The sequence below is a fragment of the Mytilus galloprovincialis genome, chromosome 12, assembly GCF_965363235.1.
Source record: "Mytilus galloprovincialis chromosome 12, xbMytGall1.hap1.1, whole genome shotgun sequence".
Taxonomy (NCBI): domain Eukaryota; kingdom Metazoa; phylum Mollusca; class Bivalvia; order Mytilida; family Mytilidae; genus Mytilus; species Mytilus galloprovincialis.
In genome coordinates, this window is record NC_134849.1 from 47,396,497 (window position 1) to 47,418,384 (window position 21,888).

The following is a 21,888-nucleotide window of genomic DNA, read 5'->3' on the forward strand; positions in this document are numbered from 1 at the left end:
GTATTTGTCTCTGTTGTGTTTTAAAGGTGCATTTGCTTGTTGGCAGTTGCAGTGAGCCATACACATTTGAATCTATTCACGTCAGTATTATTTTTGCAACTTGAACTCTGTACAAAAAATGTTCACGAGTTTGGAATTGATTTGAAAGACTTTCTAGACGGTAACAAGATCATGTAGGTTTTTCAAATTTTGTCGAGCATACCTTTTATTAACTGCTGTTACTTATATGCCCAATCCATACTTTGGTAAGTTAACTTTATAAACAATTGAGTGACCTGAAGTTCCTTTTAGGGGTTATAGAGATTATTTTAACTTTTCATATGTGTTCTATAACAGTTGAATGAAGAGTTGTGTGATGGTGTAATGGTTTTTGAATAAAATTAAATTTGAGAACAAAGTTGGGTATGAGACAACAACCTAACAACACAAGAGAACAGTTCTTCACTTTACGTCAAGATATATACATGAGCTGCGTCGGATAGAAATCGACCTTGTGCGAATACATATTTACATGTACATAGATACAAATTTGATTGGTTTTAGGAGCATTCAACAGGTTTAAAAACGCAAGAAATGATGCATTGTGTTTGTTTTATAGGTTTATTATATAACAACTCAATTTTCAAACAGTTACAGAATTTTGACAATGATTTGATTTTCAGCTGAAATTGGAAACCAGATATGTTGATATTCACTTGCATAAGGGCGATTTCTATCCGACAGAGCCCATATCAAATGACGTGGTTCCGTACCTGCATCTTAAATAAACACGTGAACGCTTTTTAACTATAGCTTTATAAATTCTCAACTATCCCTTTTTATCTAGCTTTATAAACTAATCTATCTCCTTTTAACTACATGTAGCTTTATAAATTCTCAACTATCCCCTTTTATACTCGATCTGAAGGTTATAGAAAAGGTCACATTCAAAGGACGTTTATTTATGTGTATCAGTAGACACAGCAAGAAAAAGAAAGGTCAAAATAAATAGCTTTAGCAGTCTTCATGAGGGGCCTCTAAGCAACAACGTATACGACCAATTGTTTAAATAAACACCGATGCATTGAAACGAATAAATCCCATACCATCGAAAGTACCACCCTGTATTTCAATAAGGTACCGTTGACATCATATTCAGTTGACAAATGCATTATATATAGACATGAAAAATCGTCAAGGTTGTTGCACGGTATTCAACCTAAAAATTGGGGAAACAATGATCGATCTCAAATCTTTCAGAGAGAATAACCTAGGTTCATACAAGAAAACGTACATATATGGTGACATGGAATGGTGACATGGAATGGAAGAGAATAAAAATGCAGCTACAGAAGAAAGGTAATGGCAGTTAATATACAGAGAACGAAAACAGATATTCATTTTCAATATTTTTATTTTTTTTAGAAAATATTTATCTCAATAATTGTTTTGTTTTGATAACAAACATTATCATCATCTCTATACTGTACATAACAATTTTAAAATATCTATATATAAACTATGCAAGTCACATGATATTTAATAAAAAAATGTAATCATATGACAAATCTTAAATCATGTGTCATGAAACGTTATATATAGAAGCAAGAAACGATCTACATTGATTCAGTTGTCCATCGTTTAAATTCTTGAACGAAAGAAAATTGTTAGTAACCTGTTATCCTCTTTTTAGCAGCATTCAAAATCAATCCTTAAAAATACTCTTAAAAATAACGTTAATAGTATTTTTTTAGTTAAGCTAATGTACAGTATAAAAACCTGCAAAAAGAAAAATAGCACTGGCGAAATTATTTACACTAGGACAAAAGCATAAATAAGAAATAATATAAAAAGTAACGTTCTATGCATTATCTTTACAGTATAGCTAGTATGTATTTGACAATACTTCAAGGTATCAAATTATAACAAATATTACAGCAAAGCTTACCTAGCAAATAATGTATTCTTGAGAAAAGGTAAAGGGAAACGTTGCTTAGATAAAAATCTGTCACGCGTTTTAACATATATTCTGGCAAGAAACTAAGGTGACCGCATGACTAGATCAAACATAAAAGGCAAGATACAAGTTTGGCACAATATTTTCTCAAATTAGCTGGCAGCGTTAACATTTGTTATACATGTATGAATCATAAGATGCAATGCAGTTCTTTTGGTATCATATTAAATTTAATAGAAATTAATCTACTAAAATATATATACATATACATTTATGTATCTATTTAATGCAATAATGCAAAAATATATATAAATATCACAAGTCAATTTGGAATTGAATTAATACACGAAAAAACATGAAACCAGGTCTGATACACAACTGGTTTTCATTGTCCACAAATACACTGATATGTCATTGTTACTAGATTTCTGATGAACACACGTGATGAGTTAAACCTGTTAATTATCCTGAGGTAGGAATATACATAATATCTCATTTCTTTCGTATGATCTCGTTTTTTTCTCGTCGATTTGTGAGTAAAATGCTGTTACTCTACTGTTCTTCAGTTAGCACCAACAGTTACAGTACTTAATCCTGACGGTGATTCCGAATGATATGTTTGACCATGTGATTCCATGACGTCATGTTCTATTTTTACTGGGACGGCTCTTGGTGGAGATGGCGATGGATAATGGACATTATTCAGTGGACTCGATAAACCAGACGTATGGTCGGAAGAAAGGGATGTGATTGGATTGTTGTGCGCTAGCATTTCAATAGTATTTCCGTTCATGGTAGGCGTGCCAACTGGTGTCACGTGGGAACTTTGACTTCCGGTCATTTGTGGTGAATGAGGTGAAGTTTTCACATCTGAAAAAGCAAAAATAAATTTATGAATACAATGAGCATTAAATTCCAAAATTTTGACTAATTTTGTATTCCATTTGTATTATATATAAATGTACTTTAAAAACAGGAATAGTAAGTGGATGTTATTGAACAAACTTAGACAATTAAAAATTAAACTGTTCATTAGGAAACAACGTTATTTGTTTGTTCTTCACATACGATTTTCTAATGTTTAAATTTAAAGCTAATGGAAATAGATTTTTGAAAATGTACGGTTTAACCTTAAATTATAAATGTAAAAGGTAAACACATTAACATATAAATGTAGCATTAAAAGACTTCAGTAATATCACCCCTTTAAAAAAAATGTGTTTCTTACAACTTATACAAGGCACCTTTAACAGTGGCGGATCCAAGAGGGGAAAGGAGGGGGGGGGGGGGTCCGGGGGTTTTAACGATTTTAAAAATGTTACATCATTTCAAGTATATAATATAAAAATATCTCATACTGTATGCCAAACTTGGAAGATATCCTTTATTAAAATGGAAAGAATATGAAATCTATAAAGTTAATAAATTTGTTGCGCTTTTCAAGATTAAGCTTTATCAGAAACACCCAGTTGCAAAGACTTAAAACAGCAAGGTTGTTTTTTTTTTACTAAACAGCTTTTTGATCAAAAGAGCCTAAAAAAATTTCAAATCCATCCTAGGTCAACTATGCCTGCGGAAGTTTAAAACCTAAGGATTTTTTTTTTTTTACCAATTTTTGAATTTCTCACTAACAAAAAATACTGGTGAACATGACTAATCTTACCTTGATCAGACTTGCCTTGGTTTGTTTTATTCTTGCCTAAATTCTTTGGTTTCCTCTTTCGTGTCTGAATGCCATCTTTCTTCATTGCTAAAGGTCTGTTTACCTGTAAACAATAGAAAACTTTTAATTTAAAACTTTGAAACCAAAAACGGTAAAAATAAAAGTGAATTCAAGCTGAATTTTTTTTTTTTTTGGTGTTAACTTATTTTTTTTTTTTTTCGTTTATTACTTTATTTATCGTTCGTAACAAATTACGAATTTTGCTTTTCTTGTGCGTAACATTTGTGTTTGGTCATATATATATATATATAAGACAGCAATGTTCATATTTAAATTTTTTAAAAAAGCTACAATGTTGAAAGTCTTTCTGTTATACATATAACACAGAAGTTACATTGAAATCTGATTATTATGGTATGAGATTGTTTTATTGTGTTGCGTTTACTTCATTTGGTCTGCATATGGTTGGTTGTTGGTAGTAAAATTGGTCTGTTGTGCTGTCCAATATGTTTGTGGCTCTTGTTATCATTTATATACAAAGGTATTGTCACTACATAATATGGAAAATTTATTCTCAGATGTTACTATACTGATTATGGCAAACAAGCATTCCTTTTAGTATGTCTTCTAAAAATGGGTAGAGTATGCATTGTTTGTATTAAAATGAGTTATAAAATGATTTTTAGATAGATTGTTTTCCTTTTTAGACTAATAACACAAAAGCGACCTTAATTCAAACAAAGGGGAAATACAAGCACTTACCCCATGAAGTTTATAATATAGTCCGCATGCGTTGCAAACTGGTTCCCCTTCGTTGTTTCTCCTCCATAAAGTAGTTGTTGATGTATGACAATTAGCACAAGACAAACCAACTCGTCTAGAAGCACTCTGAAATGGAAAGAACAGTACATGTATTTTTTTTTTTAATTGAAGATTGGATTATTTGGGAACATAAAAAATATATATCTGTATGTTTAACTATGATTCGTCAACATACTTTATGACTATGTAGACAAGCCAATTAAATAACGATGACCGTGTTGTGTTTCTTATAAACAACCAGACTTATGCTGACTTTGTCGGAATTTTTAAATGGTTAATGGGGTTTCAAATAATTTCAAATTATAATTATATTATTATTATTATTATTATTATTATTTATATCTTACTCGTTGCGTTTTGGATTTCAAATTTATCGCCATTCCTGAAATATGATTATTTACACGACTTTTTTCTATTTAGTTTGAGTTCATACATATATGCATTTATAAACTAATTTAAGATACAGAAGAAACTGAAGGTGAGTTTCGGGTGTAATAATTATTTTAAATGAACTAATAAAAATACGAATGAAATCGTTCACTGGTGTAATTACCTATCAGAAGTAACTTGATATAAAGCAAGGTAATTGTAGTTTACGAGTCTTGATTTGTTTTTATTCTGCAGCTAAGAACATAAGAAACGTACCGTAAAATTGAAATAAATTAGATTTCCGCCGGTGCATACATGTAAATGTTGCCGAGTGTAGATAGCGATCTTAAATCCAGATACTGTATCAAAATTTATCAAAATACCTCTCCACGTTATCAACTGAAATATCTTAAATTGCTTCTGATTTATTGATAAAAAATTCGAAGACCACCTCGAAACCCTAGTTATAAAGAGGAAATTTGGGAACCAGTTCTTATCGGTGATTATCGGTGTTGAGCGATACCGAGCTTTCGTTACAACAGGGACGCAGCTGATGATCTAAAAAGCACGCGACGAAATGTGTATCGCAGCATTGCATAAAATGTTCACTTTATCTTCCAGAAGATAAAAATCAAGTTTATAATCTTGTGTTTTCGATTGCTTCAATTGGTTTCAGTTTTAGAGAGCATGAATTGACAAGAGCCATCTTGTTTCTCAATGACAACAAAATACTTAAATACCTATAAATGTGATGTAAGAAAAATATCATCTTGCGTTTTCAAGTTTACAATCATATTGTGTGGTATTTTCAAATATAAATAAAAAGAAACGCTGATTTCATCAATACAAAGGTCCATGAACGTATTCAACTCATTCTTTTCTAAAAAATATAATTGTCCTTTGTCGCTGTATTTTATGTCGATTTTTGATCGACGAGGGGTATATTACATAAAAAAATGTTATATAAGTCGACATAGGCACTCATACCACATCGTCTTATTACTATGTTCATTTTTTTTTCACTCTTAAAAATAGCAATATAAATATTTCCGGAACAAGGATAAAGTTGGAAGTAATGGATTTGTGATTTATCATTAGTTGACCGGCTGTTTTGTAAAACTTAAAAAAAGAATCACGTGCCACTTCTTACTCAAAGACCAAATGGATGCAAAAAAGAACATGGCACGCGCTGCCTCTTGACATAATATGAAAACATGAAAATGATTTCTTTCAATGTGGTGAGAACGTCTGCTGCTGTTTTATCAAGATCACGTCAACGTTTTGATAACATATGCTTATTTGTTGATAAAAAATTAAACATTTGATGAAATTTAGTCATCACATTGGCTGTAACGAATGATATGGAAAATTTGTAAATTTTTCGGAGGAAGCAATTGTGACATGTTTATTCTTTTAAGATTAAAGTAACAGGTTCCCTATTTCATTGTCAAGCGATTTATAAAACTATGTTCCGGCTTCCAAACGCTATAGATCTTTGACACATAATTTGAATAGCGACAAGATGAAATTTAAATAAGCAAATGCTTTATGCCAACCACACACAGAGCATACACTCTGGTTTATTTTAAAGCTAACACGTGTATACATACTCACGAAGACGGACGAAGCAAGCAAATGTTTCCTTAAAAAAGTAAATTACTTTAAAAGCATTTTTCGAGAAATGATTTGGGACAATAGAATATAAATACTCAAATATATTAAATATATTAGAGTATTTGTAGGATAAAAGTATATTTTCAACTTTTGTCAAGGACCAGAAGTCAAATGGGATACGTGTGATTCGAATGATATACTAAATAGTAAAAATGTATAATGATAAAACATTAATATTTTAAGTGTTATAACATAAAATAAAACATTAAATATTTTCAAAAACAAAACTTTCTCAAGATGAAAATGAGCATTATGCAAGGCAGGGTAGCAATATATTTTGAATAAGATATATACTGAATATGCAAAAGATTATATTTTATAATAAGTTTTAGCCATTCTTGCGCTTGCATAAATTAATCTATTTTCATCTTTAGTACTTGTGTTAGTTTTATAAATGTAATATCAACATACTCTAGATTTTCCCAGTACCTTTCCGCCTGTTGTCCAAGGACCAAATGCTTGAAGAGCATCGCCAGTCTGATATTGGGGTGCGTTCGAATAGGCATCACCGAAATCACCCTATAAGTAGTAATAAATACCAACGTAAGATTAAATCAAATGCATACAGAATTTTAGTATAGGAACAACATAATGTATTAGTTAAAACACAGAACTTAACTAAACACCAAAGCCCCATTGTATTTCTTAACCTCTCAGACGTACGGGTATATACTCAAGATGAATTTAGAAAAATGTATGCAAACGCTACCATCTACATGTATCACAACATATAATTGGTTAATTAGCTACATGTTAATTTGAATACAAAGAAACTAACCAATCGCCTTTGAGGCTTTATGAGGGGGCGATTTATTCCATTCATCTTATGATATAATCCACAGGCGTTACATAGGTAATGACCGGTACCATCTCGGCGCCATAATGGGGTAGAGATTGCTCCACAGTTGACACATTCCCGCCCCTCCAAGTCCGCGAAGTAGTCTTGGTTATCTGTTAGAAAGAAAATAAACTTTGTTGAAAAATATCAAACTTATACTTACATAAGTTAAGGAGCCGAATTCGGGTGCATAAACCATTCCGGGAAATCCTTTGCTGTGGTGATCTACGAAGAAAAATTATATTTCAGAATATTTATATAAAACTTGATTGTGATTACCAATTTGGTGCGCTAAAAATTCATTGTGATTGCCAATTCGGTGCAACTGAAAATTCATTGTGATTGCCAATTTGGTGTAACTAAAAAGGTAACATTCATTGCCAATAATTATTCATATTTAGCGAGGATTTCTAGAATGGTTTGCCCTATAGACATAATTCAGGCAAAAATAACATAATAAAATATTTTCATCATAACTAAATTAATACATATATATATAGTACGGTAAATAATCTTAAAATGGATATGTATAGAAACTTCCACTGAATCATGATATGTTAAAATATATCAAGCATGTACATACATCTTTAACTTAAACACAACATTATTACTTATATCAGAATTAACAGGTTTCATATTTTGGTGCTACACATCATAGTGGTATGGTATTCATCAATGTCATTTTCATGCAAAAACTATGAAATTTAGCAGTACACAGCTCCTTTGTACTATTTTTTTCTTATTGAGATTTATTGCCTTGTTCCTGGTTTTAACCTAAAATTGACGGTTCTATTGCATTTTCTCATACTATGGTTATTAATCAATTAAACATTTTCACAACCTTTAACACTTTGAGGTGTTCATAATTCATTTGTCAGTAATAACAAGCGTTTTCGTGATCTTGAATTAGTTACGAAACTAAATTAACTGGTGGCGCCGTCTTACGAAGAAGGTGGATATACGGGTGTAAATCACCAGAGAATCGTGACGGTTCTATTTGAATAATAAATATCTTTTTCATTTCACAATTATTATGTCTGAACATTTCCTCCCCAAAACTCTAGGCTTTTTACAGTAATTGTGCAACTGAAGCACGATTTGAAAATATTTGAATCATAATTTATACCTTAAAAAGAGAGTATGTTTGGAGTCAACCGGAAAATTATTCAGGACTGTTGCATTTGGGGGGAAATGAACAAATTAAAGTATATTCATTGTTACCAACATTGTAAGAAATTTGAAAGAAATCTTCGTTTATTATACTTTAAAGTTATATTAAGAAATTTCATGAGTTGTAAAATAACAAACTGCTGTAGTATCCTAAGTGGTTTTAGAGTCAGTTTATTATAATGGAAAATGAAAAGCAACAAGACGACTATATCTAAATGATTTAAAATTAATGTTATCGTTCTTTTCAACAAGGGGGATAGGGCACTTTCGGTAATTTATCATTTTTATCCCAAGTTTTATCAAGAAACACGCCGTCTTGGTTTGATTATCAATTCTTGATGAGCTTTTTAAAAACTAAAGTAAAATGTTTTTCAATTATCTTGCATCAACTCATTTCATCAAGATGTTTAGATAGGGCCGAATTTGATTCAACAGAATATGTGTCACTCGGTACCGAATGACAGCACGCGCGTTTTAACGTCTGCTTTAACTTCACGTGCTGTTTGCTGTATAAAAAATTAAGTATCTTTTCTCGCCATGATACTTCTTGTAAATGTTTTACAGCCATTAATTCTAAAACGCATCTTAGATTGTCAATAGATACGAATTTATCAGATTGTAACTTTTTTAAGCCAGAAGAGTATTTTCTAAGTAAGTTCATTCATCTTCACAAAAACTCGGGTTGGTTGACAAAAGAAGTCAATAACCAAAGCATACACAGTAATAAAGATACTTAAAGTCAAGAAGTGTACTACGGACTACATGTTTAATGTGCGGTAACACTTCCGGCGTTTTGCATATTCAAGGAAATGAAGGACCGTTAACATACAAGACAAGTATATAGCCACTTTACATTCGCCAGAAGAGAAATAGAAAATTTCGAACTTAAATTATGGAAAAATCGATTTATTGCTACGGACCAAAATACATGAACAAAATCTGTTATATTTCTATGTTTTTCATTGATACTTTATTTATCAGACGAAAGTTTTGATGTCATGGGGTTTTTTTTAAGAACAAACAAAATAAAATTTGTCAAGTTTCAGTAAATTGACACAGTATATAATAAACAATAGTTCTTGGTTGTACTTTCATTGAAAACACAAAAAACATTCTTGTATACTATTATGTCTTGGAAGATAAAAAATTACAAAATAGTTTATATAACAAAATAGACATTAAAATACAAAACAATCTTAAAATTGTAAACACCAAAATTGACACTTAAAACTATGTTTTAAACTACACGAAGAGACAAGAGTATTTTGTATACAACCCTATCGTAAAATTGTACAAGGGGCACTCGATTCAATTGTGGGTTATACCAGAAATTATAAAATCTTATATGTAATGTCAAACAGTATTTACACAACGAAATATTCCTACTTCATAATACTCGGGGGGTCACATATATTTACACACGGATTCATAAATCTAAAGGTTTTCTCTTAGGTCAATACAATTAATATTGAAAATATACAGTGTTCGAAATTGACTTCAACGTTGATTTCAAAAGCCCTGTTTTCAGTTAATCGTTTAATCCATTCGGAAACATTTTAAGACATAATTTATCCTTTCGAGTAGACATTTACTTATGGTTATCTGACCTTTCGACGCCATAGAGAAGAGGGTCCCATTCTTCAATTGTAAAATTTTGTATTCGATATCTCAATTTAAATTGATATGTATTTATTTCACAATTCGTTTCCATACTTTTAGATAAGCATGAATTAAACTGACATTTGTCTCGTAGGTTAAGAATTTTGAAGTCAGTGGCTTGCTTAACAGCAAACATTGAGTCGGTGGCGAGGTAAACGAGAGGAAATGCTGTGTAGCGACGCTTTTCACAATCTGCATGGGAACTTTTTGCTTTTCATGAATGGAAAATGTCTTTGAAAATAACAAAATATCCTATCTCTTTTGTTCCGTTTGATTTTGACTGGGTAGATCAGTATTAAATGACATATAAAGTACATTTACTGTGTAAAAACTTTGCTCACTAGACATACACAAATCTGTGGTTCTGCGTGTAGGTAGCTGCAAGGACTAATGGTCAAGTGAAGACACACTTGAAGAAGTCTCTCAGAGGAAAGCCATACATGTTATAGGCAAAAGATATGATTAAAGAAATCTCAAACGAAAGCGCAGGAATATATTTGCACTTTTCTGTGCAAAATTAAAAAAGAAATATGTATGTTTACGTCAGTGACATTGAATCATAAAATCGCTACATTGTCGAAAAAACATCATTAACAATATACTTGTACTGGATCACATAAGGTAAAAAAAGTTTCATTTTGAGAGATTTTATTTCTATATAAAAAAAAGAAAGATTCTGCAGTTGGTACACATTTACTTTAAAACAATTACAGGTTATAATCGTATAATGTAAAATAAATTTAACATTTTTCAAATTCCCAAGTTTCAAAGAATTTATTAATTCTTATGGACAAGACACAGTAAACTATCATTGTGCCACTTTTGTTTATTTTCACAAGCATTTTAAGTATAAATCGTGACAGGTCGGAGCAGGTGTTCAATGTTTTAAACAGATCGCCGTATTTTGGCTTCAGTTTGCATTGTTTGACAACATTCAAGGAACTTAAGACATTTTATCTATGTAACCTTATGTCGAAATAGTGAAGATGATAATAGCCAGACCTGAAACAATTTAACGTTACATCAAACCAGATACTACTTTTATGTTTCTATTACACTTATGCAACTGACCATCTTTAACGTTGTAATCATGGGAAAATAGGCAAACGCCGACAAATTAAATAGGAGAAATAAAAAAAAAATAAGGTTTTTATTATTATGCAATTTTTGTGTTAACCGTAACTTAAGTTTTCCAGTTATTTGTGTTTATTTGTATTTTACCTCATAATGATAGCATATATCTAAATCTAAAGAAAGCATTTTTTCTCAATAATAAACGGACTTTTAATAACGAAATTTAATTTAGCAATATACATGTATACCAATAAACAAGACACAAATCTTGTTTGAATATAGGTCCTGAAAATTAGTATAATATATCATGGAAAATCATAATAACGAGGTGAAATTTATGTTTCTTTGAGCGTTTGATTGCTAATTCGTACAACTGCAAACATCATAAACAACGTATTAAAACTGTTTATTTATTTCCAATATGTACGGAAGGGAATTGAAGATCTCCATGGAATTTAATGGCGTCTAAGTTCTCACGGTTAAAAATTAAATGGGTTTTCAACCTGTACAATCAATTTAGAATATATTCGTACAGGTATATTTATACATTGATATATATTGCACGAAGCTATGAATTTGACGTGAATTCGTGGTGCTACATTTTGCATTACCTATCAACCAAATTAATTGAAACGAGAATATTTTTCAAAACTAATGTCTCTTTATTGTTTCGGGAATTTTGATTAAAATTACCAAGTAGCTTTCATCTTAACAAAATTAAATATTCGGATTTCTCTTTGTTTTATCCATTACATAGAAATGTATCTTACTGCAAACTTTAATAGGTCAGTTTTTTTCCATTTTCGTAAGCGAAAATGCTGAGCTAGTCTAAAATGTAATTTTTGTCAATTCTGATAAATTAATTTTTATTTATTTTTAATTGCTTTTCTGCATTTACACTTCATTATGCAAAACAAGTTGCAGTTATGAAATGATTTTACTAAAACATAAATTATTTTTCAGTGGAAATAAATCGGCCCTGTTTTTATCAATCTTATTTACCCGTGTCACTTACATTATGACATATTCTAGTATGACTTAACAGGGTTTCATTATTGAAACACAATTTATTTTCGTCGATACTCTACAAAGAAATTACATCCAGGCAACAACTGTTAATTTGTATAAAGGTTTTGGTCTTGTTACTTTTCAAATTGCACATGATTTTCATTTTCGTGTGTTTACTTTAAGTTGTAAATATACTGCTTCAATACGGCAAGATCTGGTAACCGAGGAATTTGTCGTTAATCTCCCTCAGTGGACAAACAAAGGCCAGGTCGTCAATAGGCTTGGCAAATAGCAACAAATAGTCATTTCTTATCTATGGTCAAGGCACAGATTTTACTGATAATAATAAACTGGATTTAAAAATCTTAAAATCTTGAAATTTCCTCAAAATATGACCCTGTAGTTTTTTATTTGGATAATTTTAAGTATCTCTTCTTATCTTAGGCAATTGTGATAAACTGATTACATGGATTTAGATAAAAACAATTTAGTCAAATCTTCATATTTCATATGTATTTCGGTGTATCGTTCAACTTTTTTGATAAATTTCCTTCCACTGAATATTTCTTTAAAAATTATTTAGATGACATATACTTTTGGAAACTTTGTAGTTTCATGCTAGCAATCACAAATCATAAAAACAAAACAACTGGTTCAGCATTGATAGTAAAAATAAAATTTTCGATAAAAAAAAAACGTTGAATGCAAACGACATGAGCTTACGAAGTCTTATATTATAGGACTATCCATAGCCGTGACCACATTATAATGAGGAACTATAGAGAACCAAATTTCTGGTAAAACGACTACTTGTTGAAGACGAAAATGTAAGCAAGTGGCAACTTGCGCACACTTATATTTTGCCATCGCATAGTTTGTTAAAAAATCTATAATACTATATTTTAAAACGCAGATAACAATGCAAAGATGATTTTTCTGATCAATCCAGTAATGCAAAATTTCAACTTAAATCAATCAATGAATATTTCGAATATATGTAGTAAGAGAAAATAGTATCTATTATTTATAATTATTTTTTCTTAAAAGGACGAAAAATTATTTCGTTTATAAAAGAATAATGAGAATATCACGGCAGTTTTATTAATTTGTCAGTTCTTCACATTATGTGTATGTCTCAAAAAAATATACTGAAACATTACATTAAAATAAAACCCGGCACTGTTTAAAAGTATGCGTGCACTTTTAACAGTAAATTAAGAGCAGCCGACCTTTTAGACAACAAACTACATAGTGTACAAAATGTTTAAAGTAGTCTTTATTAAGTAATATACTTGTAGCTTTGAACATTTACAATTTCCTGAAGTAGGAACTCCCAAATAAACTAAAAACAAAACTCAAAGCCGGATAAATCGATCCGGAACATGAACATGAATGAAACAAACTTTAACATATTTGACATATTTCTGTTACCCTCATTACTTGTTATTTTGTTAAGACGGAGCACACCTTTATCAGAAAATTGCTTATGACACTAAGATTAACCTTGCACCTATGAATGATCCGAGATTTGTCAATTTATTTCATACAAATCCCTCAACTATTAGCGTTATATTGTAATAATATAGATAACAATTTTTGTATTATACATAATTTCAAAGTAAATTCGAATACCTGAAGTATAAATTGATTTGGGAGGGCACTTTCATTGTTTCGCTTGAAGTTTACGCAACGATTTTCATATACATATATGGATAGATAAGTACAAATAATTCCTGTGTAAATTTCAAAATATTTATGATATGAATAAATTTGGCATGACAAGTATTAACTTTTACAATCAAAAGTTATTATATTATGAAACAGCAATATCGGCAGCAATATATGTATATTATTTTAAACCTGTAAGAAGTCAACGAATTTTATATTTAAACTTAAATTGAACATTTTGTTATAAGTACTTAACTGTTGAAACTAAATATTTTTTATTATATTCTTTTATTTTGAAAGTATTTGGAAGGAAGTTATTTTCCAAGGATTTATAAAAAGTAAAGCTATATCAAGAATGTGTCCATAGTACACGGATGCCCCACTCGCACTGTCATTTTCCATGTTCAGTGGACCGTGAAAATTGGGGACAAAACTTTAATTTGGCATTAAAATTAGAAAGATTAAATTATATCATGGGGAACATGTGTACTAAGTTTCAAGTTGATTGGACTTCAATTTCATCAAAAACAACCTTGACCAAAAACTTTAACCTGAAGCAGAACGGACGAACGGACGCACAGCCAGACAGACGGACGGACGGACGGACGAACGGACGTACAGACCAGAAAACATAATGCCTCTCTACTATCGTAGGTGGGGCAAAAAAAAATCCTTGTTTCTACTTATTAATTAACTACAAAAATGTTATAAATAAATATCCAAAATAACTGTTAATGTGTCAAAAATGAAAATTTAAATTTTGGTACATTGAAATGACAAGAGAAATTATATATATATATTGTCTAAAAAATATTTGGAAAGTATTATGTAACCAATGATTTGTAATTATAGTTTACTATACAAATCCTTGATGTTACTCAACAAAGAAAAATGTAAAATACTCCATACTTAAATTATTGCAGATCAAATTTCAAATATGACTTTCGTTATCTTTACTAAACACTTATCTCTGCATATACTCATAATTACGTGTTTAGAGTAATTAACTACAATAAAAAGGCAATGAATTTTCATACACGTCGTGTTATCTTTCTAATGAAACTAAAAGGTCTCAAGTTTGCATCATAGACACGACATCGTGGCTGTAAAACTGGTCATAATTGGCTAAGCTTGGTGAATGTTTTATATCAACTGTTACATAGACATCTCGTAGCCCTTCTTGACATCTACAGAATGTCGCACTCGACTTCAGATATTTCCAATATGTGAATAAAACTGTCTTACAGTCGTGAAATGATATGTTCCGTGTAAATACCCAATATAAATATTTCAAGATTGCATTTCAAAAATTTCGGTTTCAGTCTCAAAAATGTCCTATACTAAAATGATACTTTCAATGAGAAAAAAATATGCTTTAAAATGTACCCCTTATACTTTTTATTTCTTTTGGGCATTTATGTAAACAACGGCCAAACATTTAATTATAAATTTGCGGTAAAAGCAGGAACATATTTTGGCGAGGTTATACTAGAAAATTAAAGCTATCCTATTAATAACTGACGAATCTACAAAATGTATAAGACAAAACAATATTTTGGAATACATTGAACTAAAAAAAACTCACCAGGGCCTGACCGCCGTAAACCTTGTTGCAGGGCCATGTTGTAATTCCATGAGAACTCTGGTGTCATATATGGAGGATACGGGCTGATACCACTTGGACGTAAAGCGGAATTAAAACTAGAGTCTGTTCTGGCTGATGGTGGCGAGTTTGGTGATGGGGCGAATGCAAATCTAGGAGATACGGATGGATGAGTGTTAGGAGTACTGTAAGTAGCATCTGACTGCATTGGCCACATGGAAGGAGTGTTTGGAGATGAAACAGTTTGTCCGGATCCGTTACCGACATACTGCATTGGAAGCACTGGTCTTGTTGTTGGCACATAAACTGGACTGGCACCTGCATGCATAAAACTGTTAGCACCTGGTGCATCAGCGTAACCACCGGCTGAGGGAATTGACATCGATTGCATCGTGTTATGAAACATTGTATTTGGCGGTGAGAGTTTTGAGTTGTCTGAGTCACTTGAATGCGAGTCTCGTTCTGAGTCGTGAGCACGAGTTATACTAACTGGATGGTCTAGGTGGTTAAAGAAAGTTTCCACTTCTTCGTTTGGCAAAAGTGGACTGTTTTCCTGGAAATTCAGCATACCCCGCGCATAGGCTGCGGGTTGTGTGTTGTTTACTGGTGGACTATGTTGCTGCTGATGATGATTACCTGAATGGTCGTCAAATGGTTCTTCTTTCACTTGAGTCGAATAAGACTGTGGCGCACTAATCCACAATGGTTCCGTTTGTGCCATGAAACTCCATTCGGTTCATACGTAGTGAAATGTGCACAGGAAAATGAAGAAAATGTCAAACGTCGTTTACTATGATATATTCTCTAAGTGTGGGCGACGGCAGGTGGAAAATTGCTGTATCTGATGTTCAACCTGCGGATTAAAATGATAAGCTTGAAAGAATTTTACAAATATATTGACAAGCAGATATCAGCTGGCTGCCTTTTGAAAAAAAAAATCCTGTTCAATTTTGCTTCTGATCATAAGAAAACAATATGGAAGATTCAGTCTTTTAATCTTGTAAAATCGCCTGATTTTTAAAAATTGATAAAGAAAAAACGACTTGTTAAAATGAAAAAAAGAAATTCCTTTGAAAATGATAGTGTGAATAGAAATTTTGGATGTTTTGTAAGATTAACATATGACTGCTATTCTGGTTTTCAAAATCAAACTTCTAACTAACCTTATTTTTTGTCTACATTGTAGTCGAAATATTCACAAAATACTATTTTGTTACAAGTTCTTGGTTTCCAAAATACTTCATATTTTTCAATGTATAGAATACAAATGCAATGGACATCAACATTAAATACACAAAAGGGTCTTAGTATGCTACAACATGACATATTAACACATTACCCTCATATCTGATGCATTACGTATTTGTTTTGAACTTTAGAATACAGTTTGATAATACGGGCACTTTGTTTACATGCATTATTCAAAATATTTCATATGTGTCATTTGAGAAAATTCGATCGAAGGATTGTGTATATTTGTCATTTAAAACAAATGTTATGTAGTTCCGTCTTTCCACGAATAAATGTAGTATAACTCGGTATGTCCAAATTGTTTTGATCTGATTATAAAGTTAAGGCGTTGTGAAAAATGAAATCATACTCTGGGCCTTCAATATTTTGTCCCTAATATTTCTGTTATAAAGTTGTGCGAATTACATTTTGGAAATAATTGTAATATGCCTTATAAATGCAATATTGCACATCAAATTAAATCGATCATTATAATATCAATTTTCATGCGCATGGCAAAAGTCTCTTGAATAACATCAATCGGGTTCCAGGACAAGATCAGACAACTGTTTTTACATCAGCACAAACATGACAAAGACGATACCCTAAACGAAAAGTTAGGATACAAAATATAAATTCATTACTTTTTACATCTTAACATTCAGCTTAAGTCACGTTTTTATACGATCTTTATTTAAAGAATAATATTACTAAAATATAATAATCAAAATATATCAATTGTATCATTTTAATACTGCAAGAACAAAAGCACAGTTTCGAGCAGCGAGACCACCTTAAACAACCCTAAATATAGTCGACAGCCCAGTCAACTAATGCGTACTCGTACGCCTTTACAGAGACTTATATGTCTCTGGCCTATATAAGTATATCTTTACGCAAATGTTGGGACATGATAACTTGTTACAGAATATATTTGTACTTGTATCAGATATTATTTCAGTTCTACTTCTATATATATATAAACAAAGACTGAACGTATGTAAATTGTATGGTAAAAAGTAGAATCCGCGACTGCAATTCCTTTTCCAGCTTAATGTAGCGGCATTGTTTCTTGTACATTATAAAAAATATGATTACTATATCCTTAAATATCATTTACAAATGGTTTTTTTTTTCAATACTACAACACCAATCTAAAACCGTCAATCATTAAGAACCATTACTATATATTTTCTTCAAATAAAGAATATTAACCATTGCCAAAACTGAAACCGTGTGTATCGAAAAATAACTATTACTATTTTTAGGCATATTTCATTCTGATCGACCAACCACAAAAAAAGAAACACAAATACTGAAACGATTACTTCAATTTAGGGGAAAACTAAAATAAGATCGGTAATATTTTCGTTTCCCTTGTATATAAGTTTGTATTGTATTTAGCAAAAAAAATGAAGGAAATTTAGATATATTCTATCAATTTTGAAATAAATAGACAAGTCTTTTCCATAATTTTAAATATATACAAAATAAAAAAATACATGTCAAAATTGCCGTTTTAGTCGTATGCAATTGGTAATATGTTATGACAAACGCGTCTTCTTCTGAAATATATTTCGTTTAATTCTTGACTGAAAATGATACTGGGGCATTTATTTCCCATATTATTTTGATTTTGAGCAATTATATTAACCCGAATTATTCAGTCATTATATTCCGCTGTTCGATCGATTACGGGGAGGTGCTGAATTAGTTGAGTTTCAAATTGATAGAAGTTATTGCAAGAAAATCTATCATGAATCGGAACTGAAACTAATAGTGTTATAGTCTTAGCTGAAACGCAAGTCTTCATGAAAGGGTGTACCAAAACTGCTATATAAAAAAAACTTCATTCTATACAAAAGATAAAAATATAAATATATAAAAAACCAAAAAAAAAACGAAAAACAATCCAACGATTCACCACGTTTTCTAATGAAATTCTTTTATAAGCAAATGAAAAATAAGAAAATTAACATTAAAAATATTAACATATTACATGTACATATTCATACCTTGTAGTCTTCAGTAATATTTCTTATTTGTATTTTATCCTAAAATGTTTACCTCTCTGTCTCTTATTTCATAATGAAAATTAACAAGACTAGTTTTTATGTATATTGGCTGTAAACTTCTAACATCAAAGATCATAGGAGTAATTATTATATAAACAAAATCCCTGCTGAGTCCTAACTGAAGCCATCACAATAGGCGTGATAATTCCTTTGATCCATGATTAACAGTTAATAGGTAAATAAACAAATTACTAATAATAATAATTATTAGCTTGTTTTAAGAGTTAAACAAAAGCTTTGTTTCGGTAAGTTGTTAACAAAGGTTACAATAAATAAAAACAAATAGTTTGTGGCTTCTTCTTTAGGATTAGTATTTTTGAAGAAATTTTACAAATTTGAGTAAACTTGATTTATGCGGCAACCGTTTTATTTTAATATGGTTTTTTTCACCACCTGTTCATAATTTTACTTGATGTATACTTTTATCTAGAGTTTCGACTTACACTTGTAAAAGTAATGAAAATTACCAATTTATAATATGCTGTGCGAACCACTGATTTCGATGATTTATTTTATTATTTTTTTTATCATAAAAAATTAAAAAAGAAAGCACATGTTTTGGATCAATCAAGATCTAAAAGAACGTATCAAAGTATATTTTTTTAAAAGATTTAATTGAATATTACTTTGGCACACCAGGTTTAAACATGATGAAAAAAAAACTATTTAGCAATATCAATGTTAAATAATTAGGTTTGACATCAAACCTTATATGTATAGAAATAACAATTTATAAATTTAGTGCGTTCGAATCTGTTCTACGCAGAACGGTTAAAATATCAAGGCAAAGGATGTGCATTTAGTCGTTTCAGTTCCGATTTTTTTTTAATATAAAAAGTCCAAAAGGGATAAAAAGTATAGTAAAATCGGTATTACTTTGACATTACATGAGATAGTTGGACGCTGATATTTTCTTATTTTCAACGGAGATTTTTAGAGAATTAATTTATTAATTATGCCTGAAAACGATGCGCTGATGTGATATAGGTTTTTTTTTTACCAAAAAAACACAACAAAATACAGTGGATTTTTTAAAATTCATTCAAATCTCAGGAGTGTTCGATTACATTCTTAACATACAGTTTGTAGAATATTCAAATTATACATTATTACACCTGCGTCAGAAAAAAGGTAATAATTCATTTTTGACACTGATATTTGAAATAATAAACAATTTGAAATTCAGTTGTCATAGCTGATCACTCTGTGTCGAGAAACTATTGCATCCGTTTCAAATGAGGCATACCGTGCTATTCCTGACATTAGCAGATTTGTGGGTTTCTCAACTCAAGGACTATAGAACAAGTATTGGTTACCTGAAGTAATGGATGTGCGTTGGTCAACATTCATATGAAATCCTAGTTTACATTCGTATTGTATTCCCGAACTTTAGTAATCAGAATATATTACACTATCAGAACAAGTATTTCTCACTGACAAATACACATTAATGATGATATCTTCCAAAAATATTTCTACTCAAGTGATAATAAAGGTGATATGATAAGAAATTGGTTATACAGATATTGGACCCGGGTTTTGTTCAAGTCTGTTCCGATACGGTACAAACTATCATAGATTATTAAAAGATAGAAGAAATCTCAAAACTTACCTTTTTATTCTATGTAGACTTCTGAATTAGTGTTTTGATGAAACTTTTGACTTTATCTCGAGAAAGTTTTCGTGGGTCAGTAATCAGAGGAAAAAAATCTATCCAATCCTCACTATCGCAGTTATAATGCCGATATCTCTAAAGTATACCTCATTTACGAGATGAATATAATGTTTATTTAGGTTTTGGCGAATGGACCATCGAGATAAGCTGAAGTGGGCGGTACCAGATACCACGTGATTACTTAGCTTATCTGGATACTAATATTCGTCAACAAAATAAAAACTCTCAAATTTAATTAATGTTATTTTTTCACAAATAATTAAAATTAACTCAAAATTTGCAACTGTTCTTTAAAACTTGCCGACTATTTTCTGTTATCATGTAATCTACTGATAGAAGATAAAAAACCAACTTATTTTTGATAAAATTTGCAGGCATCCTCTGATAAAATCTTAATGTTGTAGTTTTCTTCAACCGATGTTGCGTAAAATGTTCTGTTTTATTCAGAAATCGCTTTCTGGAAATATTTTCAACATAAGTTTAAGGAGCTTAGTATTAACCCCCTATCGTATCTTGCACAACTTGCACGCGTGCACGAGCGAATACAAGATAGTATCTTTTAAATATTAGGTTCTTATCGAAAATTCTCATGATAACTATTGTATGATAACATTTTGAGGGTTTTATTTCTTTTATCCATTTTAGATTTTTCATTGACATTTTATGAACACAAAGTTTGCAAATATTTTTTTTTAGTTCGAAACGGTGATTAAGAAATCATCCTTGATCCATTTCAAAATTTTTGACAAAAATTTCCTCAACTGCAATCAAATCAGATAAAACAAAGAGATACACTCTAAAAGTTATCTGGCTCTTCCAATCCTCAAGATGAAAAAAATACGGAAATAGGAATTCCCGAGTTTGAAAAAGATTTTTTAAAAGCGTCTTCAACGTTTTGTTTTCTGATAATGAAATTTAAAAAAAAGTTATTTCAATCCATAAGTTTAAAAAAATCAGTCCAATAATTTCGATTGGAAATCAATCCAGTGCAATACATTCTATAAAACACAACAAGCCTGACAGTGCATGTAAACAAACGAAACAACATGCAGCATGTACACGATTCAAGATTTAATTCATAACCTCAGACTCATACAGGTGTACTAGAAGACAATATAATAAGTAACATAAGATAATTCATGTGCAAGAACTCTTTAAGCATTGCATTTTATGTCTCGGATACTAAACTATAAATAGAAGTTTGGATGAGTATTAGATATTTCCTCCTTCATAATTGAATACCAACGCCATTTATTTCTTTAGATTCAGAATACTCCCTATATTCAAAGTGATTAACTATACAATTTTACAAATATTGGCTATCGGATATGTCACTATATAACAATTAATATTTACATGTATCCATGCAAGATAACACGTTCAATTAATGTTTTTTGATAGAATTTGTCCAATTTTCAGGATAT

General features: G+C 30.7%; 1 protein-coding gene and 1 long non-coding RNA gene across 9 annotated transcripts in view; one reads left to right on the forward strand and one right to left on the reverse strand.

Annotated features, from left to right (window-relative positions):
• LOC143054014 (uncharacterized) overlaps positions 1-2,797 on the forward strand; it is a 25,520-nt gene extending 22,723 nt beyond the window's left edge. Inside the window, exon 4 of the long non-coding RNA XR_012971541.1 lies at positions 1,240-2,797. This is a non-coding gene — a long non-coding RNA (uncharacterized LOC143054014). The remainder of the gene's footprint in view (positions 1-1,239) is intronic.
• LOC143054013 (transcription factor GATA-4-like) lies at positions 1,376-20,557 on the reverse strand. Of its 8 annotated transcripts, none has more exons than XM_076226854.1 (7): positions 20,402-20,557; positions 15,467-16,337; positions 7,243-7,415; positions 6,876-6,983; positions 4,362-4,487; positions 3,615-3,702; positions 1,376-2,806 (listed from the first exon to the last, which is right to left on the reverse strand). In XM_076226854.1, the coding sequence occupies exons 2-7, from the start codon at positions 16,203-16,205 to the stop codon at positions 2,499-2,501; spliced, it is 1,542 nt and encodes a 513-aa protein (XP_076082969.1). In that variant the 5' UTR covers positions 16,206-16,337; positions 20,402-20,557; the 3' UTR covers positions 1,376-2,498. The 8 variants fall into 8 exon arrangements, with proteins under 8 accessions (XP_076082969.1, XP_076082971.1, XP_076082966.1 ...); XM_076226856.1 differs by having other exon boundaries at positions 3,600-3,702; positions 6,894-6,983; positions 20,402-20,556; XM_076226851.1 differs by having other exon boundaries at positions 3,600-3,702; positions 20,402-20,555.
• Between the last annotated feature and the right edge of the window lie 1,331 nt (positions 20,558-21,888).

Bases quoted from the DNA above. Each gene is read 5' to 3' on its own strand.
- LOC143054013 (XM_076226851.1), bottom strand. From the start codon at position 16,205: ATGGCACAAACGGAACCATTGTGGATTAGTGCGCCACAGTCTTATTCG. The intron at 7,416-15,466 runs GTGAGTTTTTTT...TCTTTCTAACAG, and splicing joins TTTACGGCGGTCAGGCCCTG to ATAACCAAGACTACTTCGCG. The intron at 6,984-7,242 runs GTTAGTTTCTTT...TACTACTTATAG, and splicing joins TAAAGCCTCAAAGGCGATTG to GGTGATTTCGGTGATGCCTA.